Source organism: Populus trichocarpa, chromosome 6 (genome assembly GCF_000002775.5).
Source record: "Populus trichocarpa isolate Nisqually-1 chromosome 6, P.trichocarpa_v4.1, whole genome shotgun sequence".
NCBI classification, from domain to species: Eukaryota; Viridiplantae; Streptophyta; class Magnoliopsida; order Malpighiales; family Salicaceae; genus Populus; species Populus trichocarpa.
Genome location: NC_037290.2, coordinates 7515505 through 7528406, shown reverse-complemented (window position 1 = coordinate 7528406; position 12902 = coordinate 7515505). Strand labels below are relative to the sequence as shown.

Genomic DNA, 12902 nt, shown 5'->3' with positions numbered 1-12902 from the left:
TAACTTACAACAAGAAAAAAAACTTCAATTTTTTTGAAAACTTCTATTAAAACGCGGGGCTAAACACCACCTAAGTGCATTATATTCTTTATCCAAATGTTACACGTATATGGTATTGTTATGAAAAATATTTTTTATTTAAAAATATATTAAAATGATTTTTTTTTTATTTTAAACATCAATATGTTAAAATTATTGAAAAACATTAAAAATTAATATCATTTTAATGTTTTTTCGTGCCGAAAATATTACTAAAAGGCATGTTATAACACAATGCCAAATAGCCTCCTTAGAACTTTATTAGTTATTTTTTAGGATTCATTTTGAATAATATATATATAAAGAAGAGATAATATCCCTAATCTATCTTTTGTAGTTATATATTTTTATTTTTTTAAAAATAAATTCTAGAAAATAACTAATAAAATAATTCTATACTTTTTAACACTATAATATTACTTGTTTTTAAGTGTGCTACAAAACAGGTTCGAAAAATATAAATAACCCTTGAAAAAATTAAAGGCTGGGAAACAGGTTCTTAGGCTAGAAATTATAGCCCTGCAATGTTAATACTAGTGGTATATAGTAGTAGTAACTTTAATATAAAGTAAAGAAAACAAAAAATGGACTTAATTTTGATTTTGGGGTGCTTATAAAAAGGAAGGTCCATGGAGGTTCAGTCCTTGGCAAGTGATGAGAACGAAGTCCCCATCGCCTAGATCTCTAAATTCTCTTCTCTCACACACAAACACCAAAACGAAGACTGACAAAGAATCGAATCAAGAGTGGAATTGGAATACAACAAGGGATTTTGGGGTTCATTTCCACCTTTTTTTAAAGAGTGAAAGTGAGGAATTTCAAAGCCATTTTTTTTTTAAATAAAACTAACTGTAATACAGCTAGAACAGTAGCAAGCAGGCAGTACTATAGTTCAGGCTGGAGCAGTGAGTGAGAGCATTTATATTTTGGTTGTTAAGTGAGAATAGGATAGGAGTAGAAAGGGTCCTTTTCTTCATCATCTGCAAAAACCATTGATTATTATTAGTGCATCCTTTTCCTGCTTTTGAGGTCTCGCCGTCTTTGAAGTTCGGCTCTGCTCCTTTTGTCTATTCAGATTGGTGGCGCATTAAAGTGGAGCTTTTACTAAAGAGATCCGTAGCTGGAGATTTTTTTTTCTTGGGATGCTCAGGCTGCAGGTATTTAAGTCTGGGTCCTGGAACGTAGAGAAATCTTAAAAACTCTCACAAAACTGTGGCTGTACCTCCCTTCTGCCAGCGTGCTTGTTATTTGCTTTCCATTCTGAAAACTAGGTAAAGGTGACAAATCAAAGTCAAGCGAAGGACATAACAGCTAGGGAGGGTTTGAATACAAATCAACAAGTCATTTTTGGGTCATAGAGGAGAGCGATTCTTCTTTCTTTTTTCCCAACTCGAAAGATACATTTCAAAAACAAGGTTAGTTTTGAAAGTGGAGTATTCATGGACAAAAATAAGTTCAAAACTCTGATCTTTTTGTTTATGTGGGGGTGGAGACTGTAAGTGACTTCACTGTTTTTTTAAAAGGTTTGGAAGAGGGAGTTTTGTGATTTTATTTGGATCTGAGAGGTGGGAGAGTCTTGTTGGCTTTCGTTTTCTGGGGTTGCGTTATTTTTGATTATGCAGTATATATTTTGTCTCATTTTCTGTCTTTTATATGTTTCAGATTTACCGGATTTAGACGTTGCTTTTAGTAAAAAAACGAAGACAATGTTGTCTCAGAAGCAAGCAGAAGAAGCAATAGTATCCAACTATAGCGAGACAGATCAACACGAGGGCAAAGAAGAAGAGAAAGAAGAGAACCACTCCATTTTTAGTGTCAAGAGTGTTCTTTGGCATGGTGGTTCTGCCTGGGATGCCTGGTTCAGCTGTGCTTCTAATCAAGTACTGTATCCCTCTAAACCCATTTTCAAGAAGCTCCACATTTTTTGGTTCAATGACTTCTCGTTGCAAAAAAGAAGAAGTAATTAACTTTGATGATTTCTGTTACAGGTGGCACAAGTGCTGTTGACACTACCGTACTCTTTCTCTCAGCTTGGTATGCTATCAGGGATATTGCTTCAGATATTCTATGGACTCTTAGGAAGCTGGACAGCTTACCTTATAAGTGTGCTTTACATTGAGTACAGAAGCAGAAAGGCGAAAGAGAACGTTAGCTTCAAGAACCATGTCATTCAGGTTTGTTTTTGCTTCTCAAAACTGCCGCCGCCACCACCAATGCCTAATCTTCAATGCCAGAATATCTTGAATTACAGTAACAAGTTAAATCATCTTTTAATTTTGTGTTTAATGTAATTAAAAGAAAGATTACTTTTCTGGATTTCAGTGGTTTGAAGTGCTTGATGGGTTACTGGGTCCATACTGGAAGGCAGTAGGACTTGCTTTCAACTGTACTTTCTTACTATTTGGATCTGTAATTCAACTTATTGCTTGTGCAAGGTAAGAGCTTCACGATGGTTTTCTATTTTCGTCTTCAATTAGAAATAGAAAAAAAAGAGTCTGATGTCTTTCTTGTTTGATTTTTAACTGTTTCTTGTTTTTTTCTTGACGAGAACAGTAATATTTACTACATCAATGACCACTTGGACAAGAGGACTTGGACTTACATTTTTGGAGCTTGTTGTGCCACCACAGTTTTCATACCCTCTTTTCACAACTACCGTATTTGGTCTTTTCTTGGTCTTGGTATGACCACATACACTGCCTGGTACATGGCCATAGCAGCTTTTGTTCATGGCCAAGGTGAAGGAGTGAAACATTCTGCTCCTACAAAGTTAGTGCTTTACTTCACCGGAGCCACCAACATCCTCTACACCTTTGGTGGACATGCTGTCACTGTGTAAGCTTTTTTCGATTTTTTCTTAAAAGATTATATTATCCTCCTCTTCTTTCCTTCGTGTCTAGTATCTACACGGCTTCTGTTTGCAGCTTTTGCCGGTAATGTTGGGTTCGAGACCCACAGGCAAAATCATGCAATTTTTTTTTGTTCCCTTTCCATTTCTCAAGAAGAGAATTGAAATGAACAGTAAAATGGTCCTCTGCTCTTGTTTCACTGTGCTCCTGACCTTTAAATCTCCTCTTATTTTGTCTTTACCTAGCCTAGCTTTCGCATAGTTTCCTAATCATGAATGGGCTCAAAAGCTTATCGATTTACTTATTGGAGCGTCGCAGGAAACTAGAGAATGAGAATCCAATGTTGTTTACATGAGGTCAATTGAGTCATTTAACAGTATACATGTGTAATTAGGTTTTAGAAGCTTAATTACTGTTGCCAGCGATGGTTGTTGTCGGAATTAGGTAGTCTTTTTTATTATTTTTTTAAATTAGTTTTTAATATCATTATATTAAATGTGGAATTGATCACACTTTAATTTTACAGGGAAATTATGCATGCCATGTGGAAGCCGCAAAAGTTCAAGTGTATTTACTTGTTAGCTACTCTCTACGTGTTCACACTGACAATTCCGTCAGCTTCCGCCGTCTATTGGGCCTTTGGTGACGAGCTCCTCAACCATGCCAATGCCTTTTCTCTCCTCCCCAAGAATGGATTCCGTGATGCCGCCGTTATCCTCATGCTTATCCACCAGGTCTGTTTAATTCTTGCTGCGTTGATCGGACTACTTGATTGCCGCTGAAAGAATCTATATTTGTGCTTTTTAATGGAATTTGACTGAGAGTTTGGTTTTGTTGAATGGCGCAGTTCATCACATTTGGGTTTGCGTGTACGCCATTGTACTTTGTGTGGGAGAAGGTAATAGGGATGCATGACACAAGGAGCATTTGCTTGAGGGCACTTGCAAGGCTACCGGTGGTGGTTCCGATATGGTTTTTAGCTATAATATTCCCTTTCTTTGGACCTATCAACTCAGCCGTTGGTGCTCTTCTGGTTAGCTTCACGGTTTACATCATCCCATCTTTAGCCCACATGCTCACTTACAGAAAAGCCTCTGCCAGACAGGTAAAAATGCTGCTGCTTGTCGTTTTTTAGCTGATAGAAAGTTGCAATTATCTTCATCTTTTAGGGGTGTTTTGGTCATAGTAGAGTGAGTGGACACTCCGCGTTTTGATGGGGAATCCCATATTCGACGGTGACAGCGTCCCAACTGAGTGGAGACTGGAGAGAGAGAGAAGGGAGAGAGGGTGCAGGAAATGTACAAGAGAGCATTCAAGGCTTGGATTTGGAAATATTACGAGAAGAATTGAATGGGTGGCATGTCGTTTTCATTTAGTTATATTCTACAGTTGGTGTGTTGTTCTCTGTTCTAAATGAGCTGGCTGACCTGACCTTCCCTCCCTCCCTTCAATTATAGGCCGAAGTTACATATTTTTGTCGGGAAAAAAAAAAGGGAAACACTCGTCAACAAATCTAGCTGGCCTAACTTCACCACTTGCTAATTTGTTTGACATGGGTTTTCTCTTGCAGAATGCTGCAGAAAAGCCGCCTCCCTTTATGCCAAGCTGGACAGCCATGTATGTTATAAACGCCTTCGTGGTGGTGTGGGTGCTGGTGGTTGGTTTTGGGTTCGGTGGATGGGCTAGCATGACAAACTTTGTTAGGCAAGTAGACACATTTGGGCTCTTTGCCAAGTGCTATCAATGCAAGCCACCAGCACCTCCAGCAGCAGCACCGCCACACCATCGCTGAGTGAGCTGACTACATTTATAGCACAAATCATCCACGTGATTCAGCTTAAGAAAAGAATATTTTCTGTTTTTTCTCTCCCCCCATATTTTGTATCATACAAAGGGGAAGTAGTAATATCTCTCCTACATGTGATGTTGTGCTGCGTTTTGCTTCTTTTTCTTTTCTTTTCTTTTCTTTTTGGTTTTACTTAAATTAGTTGATAAAATTGTGTGATGGATTCTGATGATTCCTTTGCCCCTTAAAGGCATAGGCTAGTTAATTAAATCATATAAATATATGTTCAGTTTTCTTCTTTTTCCCCCCATTCTTTCTGACCTCTCTTTTGTTGGGGATATTATTATTATAAATATTTCTCCTCCTTGGTTGTAATGCCATTATTACTAAGCACATTATTAATTAACCTTGTAAAAATGGCTACAAAGGTTTGGGTTTGGTCCTAAGGGTCAAATGTAGACATGTCCTAATATGGACTCTTTTGACCTTAGATTCTGTTTAGAGAGGGGGCCGTGGGCCACCTCCACATCCACATGGGTTACACGTTGGCTCATGTGTTTGTCACGTGCCAGTCTTCACTCCTAAATATTTTCCTCTTAAATTCACATGTGAAGTCATACACGAACCTTACCGTACATGCTTTTCTTGCTTGATTAATCATAACCCATAATTGATTTCCCATCAATCAAGCTTACAAGTACGAGGCCTTCCTTTAATAAATATTTTTTTCTGGCTTTCACACGCACCCAGCAGCAGCACGGTGTCGTCTTGCTGTTTCTTGAAGTTAAACAAAAAGCGTGTTAGTGTCTCCTCCTTTAACTGTGCTGAATGATGACTACTGCAAGCTCTTTAATTTTTCTTAATCGTCATCTACGCCACGATTTGCCTAAGCTTTCCTTTCCTTCTTGTTAGGCATTAGTCAAGATTTTAGACGTCATAGCTGGGCCTATGGCAATCAGGTTTGGTAAGATCACGGAGCTTAATTTCTCCCTTCGGCTAGACTCTTGGACTTCAACCATTTTATCAATTTAGTTGGTAATCCTAACCTTCTCTTTAGAGTTCAGAAGTCATCGTAGATGCGGATATTTGTAGTAAAAAAAGAACAAAAAAATCAAAAGGAATTGTATTTGTTGAAACCGAATATTCCAATTCATGATTGATTCTGATGATAGTTTTAATAAATTGAATCCATTGAGTATTTTGAAAAAAAAAAAAAACTATATTAGGGACAAACAGTTTATACGAGGTAAAGGGATTGGATTTTTGCAAGGAAATTAGTATTTTAGAATTTTTCCAAAGAGAAATAGTTTTTGGGATCCATATACAACAATTGATGTTTCACGTCAAATGTGTAGTTTTTTTGAAATTTGATTTTTTTTGAAATTATTTTTTTTAATGTTTTTTTATTGTTTTGATGTGCTGATGTTAAAAATAATTTTAAAAAAATTAAAAAATAAAAATAATTTTAAAATTAATTGCTACAATATTTTTAAATACCCTTTAAACTAGTTAGGGAGATAAGATAGTGAAATGAAATCAATCACTCGGTAAGATTAGTCTTGTGATTCCTTCATAATTGGGATTGATGGGCATGTGTTATCACTTCCAACTTGGGAAAAACAATTATGCGATATTTGAGTCAACAAGGGACCCGTACATCATCAAAATTATTGAGCCAAAGATTCAGTTTTGTGACATATACTTTTGTTCATAGCTCGAGATGTGTTCATCATCACTAAATTCATTGGAGACTTGCAAACAAATATATTCCCAATTGTTATTGCAGGAATATAGTTATCATTAGAACAATGTACTCCTTTCTTGATTCCTTCAAAAAGCTTAGTCTTCCTCAACAAGGTAGCTTCTGTTAATATAATATATAGCAGAGATTAATGTTGCTAAGATTCTTACAGTTACCGTTGCAAGAAGTTGCATCAATCTAATTGACGAGGTCCCCACTGTCAGAATCTGCACTTGCAAGAAACTTGCAAGTTGATGACACCCTTTTCTATATTCTAATACACAAGAACACTTGAGAAATAAGCATCGTGGTGAAGAAAGCACTTACAGAATACAAATCATGGCAGATGAACATAAGATCAGGTGGTGCAGCTAGCAGGATAGCTCTTTTGTTAGAAGAGCGGGCACACATGCATGTGGAAATAAGCATCATAACAGAGTATAGATTATAAATTATGGTTTTTAAGAATAGGAACATGCTACTCTTAATGATTTTTTAAATATCTAAACGACGTTGAGCCCAGCAATATAAATGGAATTCAGTTTTCAAAGGTTTTTTTCCCTCTGTGCGGTAATTTGTAGCAGATACTTTTAATTCTATTTTTATTTTTCGATTTCAAACATAAACGAAATCTGGGATTATGGTGATTTTATCAAACATTCAGTTCCACAGCGGTTCCTTGCCTTTTTTTTTTTTTAATGCTTTTAGGTTTTTGAGAGATCAAGAAAATTTACCTCCAAATGTCTCTAGAGACCATTAGAAGGAACATTTCAAGACTGTATGAAATTAGCCTGTACAGCCCACCCCAAAAATCTGTCTAGACTCAATAAATCATCAGTCACCAGTTACATCAAACTAGGCTTAGAAAGTTAGAAATAAGAAATCATGTATACATGGGCCAGGCTGGTGTTAAGAGCCTTGAACCTTGATGCAATTGCATTCAAGAGAAAAGGGTATATTTATACCTAAACCTTTACTCCTTTTATAACAAAACCTAAAAAAAACCCAGTGAAAAGTTTCACTGTGCAAATACTCCCCGTAGATTTTAACTGTAAAATTACTGTTTTGCTCTTGAATATTTAAATCTTATAGGATGTATTCAAGAGTAAAGAAGTCTTTTAACCTTTTATTTGTACATGTAATGTTTGAAATACCCTTAAAAGGTAAGGGTGTATTCAGTTTCTTATTCTTCTAGGCATAGTGTAATTACTAAAGTGTTATTTGAGTCAAATAATCTATATCTAAGATTGAAGGGTTTTTTGGTCTTTTATTATATTTTTTTCGTTAATATTGTGTGGGGGTAATGAACACTTTGATATTTGCATAAATTAAATTAAAAGAAAGAAAGTTGTTGGCGTATGCGATTCTTTTCGTTGGCCAAACACCACATTTTAGGGCAGCGTTTGATGCGTCTCGCCGCCCTTTCAATGGTAGTGAGGTATGTGCAGCCTCCCCATGCACGGTAGAGCTTCGACAAAGTTTTTTCTTTCCCTCTCTTTTCTCTCTCATTAACCTTGAAAAACACGTTTCCCTTGTAAAAAATTGAAAAGAGTGTGTTATTTGTTAATTTTATCATATTTGATCCTCATTCTTTTAATTGTATCAAATTTCAATTATTTATTTTTTTCAATTTTTCATCCATTGGCATTTGGTTTTTATATCAAATTTGTCATTTTATTTTATGATGTTTCGGGTTTAACCCTTAATGTTTTGATTTCTAATTTACATTCTTGTCTTTTTTATCAAATTTTAATTTATTTTTAATTCTTTCATATTTGTTCCCATCCTTTTTATTTTTATTTTTGTTTTGGGTTCGTTTGTGAATTTAATTTTTATCTTCAATTCAAGATTTGATGATATTTAAGGTTTGACCCTTAATATTTTGATTTTTAATTTTGATTCTTTCCCCTTTTATCAGATTTTAATTTGTTTTTCAATTTCATCTTTAGATCTATAATTTTGATTTTTTACTTTTTTTTAATTTGGTCCTCATTCTTTTGATTTTTATTATTTTTTGGATTCACTTGTTAATTTGTTTTTCAATTTTGCCCTTCGATTCAAAATTTTAGGTTGTCTTTTTTCTTCTTCTTTTCGAATAAGGTCTTTATTCTATTAATTACTATTTCTTTATCATTGAATTTCTTTTTATTTCATCATTAGACATTTGATTTATTGGGATTTGGTCTTCTTGGTTTTTCCTATTGTTTTTAGGCACTACCCAGTAATCAATTCAGAACAAATATTGTGTCACGGTTCAAGTGGGTTGACATGAGTGAACCCAAGTTAGCCAAATCCTTTTGTTTTATAAAAAAGTAAAATGATACTATTTAAAAGAAAAAAAAAATAGTAAACGGGTTTTGACTAGATTTGCCCCAGGTTAGTTAGGACATGGGTCAACTTGGGTCTTTGACCACCTTATATTGGATCAATTCTCCCTAAATTTCTTTTGAAATCGAGCTTGGTCTAAGCCATTAGTCATCTAGGTCACAGGTCAACTCGTTAGGTCGAACAAGGTTTTAAAATGATGGCTTTCCAGATGTTGTGCTTTTAGTTTAGTCACTAGTTAGGATCATGGGTTTGAAAAGTTAACACGGGGTTGACATCGTTTTCTTTCCTCGAAGTTATTCGTTTTGAAAAATAAACTTCATTACTTTCTTTGGTTTTAATTTCAATTAAGTTATCCCTATCTCGAGATCTAGGTAGGAGGTTTGTCCGGATGATCCAAGTTTTGATAATCTCTCTCGGTTTTGCTGGTGCTTTGTTTTTTAAGAATTGTTTTTCATTTTTTTTTCTAATTTCATCTTTCTACATTTTCATTCTGATCTTTATTTTTTCAATTCTTTTTTTATGATGTCGAGTTGCATATTTTTTGTTTTTAGAAATATAATGACAACACATGAGCATTGTTTTTTATGCTGCAAAAATTTTTTTCCTGGTCTGCGGCGAAGCGCAGGCCAACTATCTAGTATTTCTATTGTAGTACCTCACTTCAATTCTACTTATTTAACTTTCTCAGTTTTTATTTTTTCTAATATGATACATACTTCCGTTATCTTGTTTTATACAACAAAAAAATTGACCTATATATATATAATAAAAATAGGAAAAAATGTATTTAGCATCTAAATTCTTCTTAAAATTGCATTGTAATTTCTCTTATTTTTTCTCATAGTATAGCTTTTTTCTCACATCATTATTGTGGTTCAACTAAACCCTAACATAAAAAATAAATCCCAATATAATCACCAAATCATAATAAATTCTATAAAATTAAGAGTGAGATTGAGTGTTAACCTAAAATTTTTAAATGAGAGTTATTGGAGCGTGAGTGGTGATGGTGAGTGGAGAAAAAGAGGGCTAGAAGACAAGGAGACAAGGAAAAATTTGCAATGAAGAGAAAGAGAAGTTATTAAGGACAAAGTGAAAGAGAGAAATTAGAGGAGAAAAATAACCTTAGCTTTAGATTGGTTGGTTAGAGGTAACCAATTAAAATTAATAAGTTGCACTAATAGTGTAACCAATAAAAGTTTGCTAATTTTCAAATTTTTTTCCTAGCCAATAAAATCTTTTCTTTATGATATGTTTAAGTTTAATATTAGGTGATCGGGTTGCGTTGACCTCGTTGTTGATAATGATAATGATAATAATAATTTAAATTTTTTTTATATAATCAAACTGGTCTAATTAATAATAACAATAATAATAACAGCCGAAGGAAGTAAATAATCGAATTACTACTTATATTATATTAGAGAATCCTGTGTAATGTAATTGGTAATTTGCCCACTTATGATAAGTCATTAGTTAGTTTCCTTTATAACCTTAATATTTCCAAATATAATTCATGCTTTCGTCCTTGCTATTTTAGCCCAATTTTCCGTTACGCTTGATATAGTGCTGCTCCCAGTATGCAGCCATAAAAATCTGTCCCTTTGCCCCCCCTCTCATAATCACTTTGTCAGTGTTGACACCCCACCCCACCCGACCCGACCCGACCCGACCCATGGATCTTCTTAATCAGTTGCAGAGACAGTATACCGATTTCACTACCCTTCTCTATCATGAGGTTAGTTTTGAGTTTTCTCTCTATATTTTATTTTTATTTTTAAGGGAAATCGTTTTCTTGGGTAATATTTCATTTCCTTGAAAATCAATCAACGGGTTGTAGACTTTAATTTCTAGTGGTTTTAAAGGGTTTTTGACATAGGGTTTTTTTGTTGGTTTTGAGAAGGGTTTTGTGGACGATCAGTTCACTCAGTTGCAAAAGCTGCAAGATGAGAGCAGCCCTGATTTTGTGGTGGAGGTTGTGTCTCTCTTCTTTGAAGATTGTGAAAAGCTTGTTAACAATATGGCCAAAGCCTTGTGAGTTTGTTTTTCTTGTCTTCATTTTCTTGGTTTTATGTAGAGATACATGCGGTTGTTTAGTTGACTGTGGAGCTCCTTGCTTCAGATAGGCAGACAGTACAAGTTTGCCTGCAAAATTGACTTATTAGGATTTTTTCTTTTCTCTTCAGAGAACAGCAGGACGTTGACTTCAAACAGGTGGATTCTCATGTCCATCAACTGAAAGGTAGTAGCTCCAGGTATTTACTCACATCCTTATTTCATTATAGGTTATTTGATTGTTACATTTGTACTCTAGTCACTTGTGAGGAGACCTATATTTAATGGAATTCTCGTTGTTCTATCAAAATCACTTGCGTGCATGTCTATTACTTTAATTGTTTTGTCTTCTATAGTATTTAATTATGATATTGCTTTTTATGGTTAACAGCATAGGTGCAGCAAGAATTAAAAATGTCTGCATTGCCTTCAAAACTTTTTGTGAAGCCCAAAACCGTGAAGGGTGAGATCTCTTCCACACTTTCATAGCAAATTTGTATCTTTTTCCTTTCAATCAATAGTAATTTGTAAGTCTTATCCAGTTCCACTTGAAAGTTTGTCTATCATAAGATTCTTGACTGTTTATGTTTTGATCTATCAAAAGTCACAAAAGGAATTTACGTGTTCAAGTTTTCTTTTGTGTTTATTTTTTCCTGTGACAGCAGAGTTCCTTTGGATTCCAGAATTGTTAACCTTAGTTGGATGGTAGTGGATATGAAGTTTGACAATTTGGATACTATACCAGTAAATCAATTAGTTTAATAGGTTTTCATGAGATACTCGTGTTTCAGGAATGGTCTATCTGCTTTCCTTGATTGATCATAGAGTTAGGATGGAGTCCTATAAGCATCTGTTGTTTCATTGAAGTTAAAAAAATCATTGACTGGTGAAGTATTGGAGCCGTGATTTACCAGTGTGTTATTTAGTGCAGCCATGTTGATCTTGCTGGGTATTGTTCGTCCTGTTTTTTTGGCTCTTACCCAAGTCTTATGATAGTTGCAGAGGATTTTGATTGACCTAAGAATGTTGGTGCAGGTGTTTGAGATGTCTGCAACAAGTGAATCATGAACACACTCAATTGAAGACCAATCTTCAATCTTTATTCACGGTGAGTTTTATAATTTATAGTCAAAGTTAGTTTTAGTTTCCTGGGAAGGATCTGATCATCCAAGGGAGAATTCCCACGACATTATTTATCCTGGTATTCCACAGGGGAAAACTAGCTTGTTGCTCGACGTGCTTTGAAGAAGATTACTTCATTTATTGAAAGCCCGTCTTTGTTGTCCGCCACAGCAATTTAAAATCTCTAGTTTGATTTAGTTTCTAGTGTCTGATCATGTTCTGTAAAGAATCATGGGGAATTTTCTTAAAAATTTCCTTCCTTGGGGTGCTCAAAACTGCTTGAGCAGCTTTCTTGTCTAACATAAGAATGTTTTAACATTTTCAATTTCTATCTTAAGTTAATGTTTTTCAATATTTTTTCTTCTTTTTTGGCTGCTGTAGCTGGAGCGACAGATTGTGGCAAATGGGGGGTCAATTCCTGTGATGCAATAAGTAATGTTGATATAATCTCCTTTCGACACAAATTGAAAGGTGAAAGTTAATGTTACAGATACAGTTGTAAGTTCAAGATACTTGGGAGTTCTTTGAAATTTGTATGATAGAGGGGTATGTTAATTGACTTTTATATATCTGCTGCCACAAAGCATATAACTTTTGCCCCCTTTTAGGGGTGTTTAGGAAAGTGATAGAAGTTGCTTTTCAAAGTGTGTATTTTTCTTGGAAATGTATTAACTACAAGTAGGAATGCTTCTAGCAATGCAAAAGACATCCTGCCATCAGTTTAATCACTAGGCTCAACCATGGCAGTACTCATCGTTGCTAGCAGAGAAATGTTGTCCGCGAGGACCGAATGTTAAATGCTGGTTACCCGTTCCTGTTTCTGTTTATCTGGGTGGGAAAACTCAAGCGAATATTGCTAAAGTGTAAGGAACAGTATAAAGAAATTCAGTACCTAAGCAAAATTAACTAGACATATAATCCCATCCTTGATTTTGCTGGTGACAGGAAAGTGAATAGTGAATGGATCAGCAGCTAAGTCCTT

The 12902-nt window shown here is 34.9% G+C and overlaps 2 protein-coding genes across 4 annotated transcripts; both read left to right on the top strand.

Annotated features, from left to right (window-relative positions):
* Positions 1 to 665: 665 nt before the first annotated feature.
* Positions 666 to 4973, top strand: LOC7487306 (auxin transporter-like protein 2). Of its 3 annotated transcripts, none has more exons than XM_024604163.2 (8): positions 666 to 1196; positions 1702 to 1919; positions 2028 to 2213; positions 2362 to 2474; positions 2593 to 2874; positions 3415 to 3622; positions 3736 to 3993; positions 4459 to 4973. In XM_024604163.2, exons 2-8 carry the CDS (start codon positions 1746 to 1748, stop codon positions 4678 to 4680), a joined length of 1443 nt encoding a protein of 480 aa, XP_024459931.2. In that variant the 5' UTR covers positions 666 to 1196; positions 1702 to 1745; the 3' UTR covers positions 4681 to 4973. The 3 variants fall into 3 exon arrangements, with proteins under 3 accessions (XP_024459931.2, XP_002309128.2, XP_052309937.1); XM_002309092.4 differs by having other exon boundaries at positions 666 to 1454; XM_052453977.1 differs by lacking the exon at positions 666 to 1196 and adding an exon at positions 1585 to 1604.
* Positions 4974 to 10267: 5294 nt separating this feature from the next.
* LOC7487305 (histidine-containing phosphotransfer protein 5) lies at positions 10268 to 12645 on the top strand. The gene is made up of 6 exons (XM_002309091.3): positions 10268 to 10481; positions 10647 to 10777; positions 10930 to 10998; positions 11190 to 11261; positions 11834 to 11906; positions 12302 to 12645. Exons 1-6 carry the CDS (start codon positions 10419 to 10421, stop codon positions 12350 to 12352), a joined length of 459 nt encoding a protein of 152 aa, XP_002309127.1. The 5' UTR covers positions 10268 to 10418; the 3' UTR covers positions 12353 to 12645.
* The last annotated feature ends 257 nt before the right edge of the window (positions 12646 to 12902 follow it).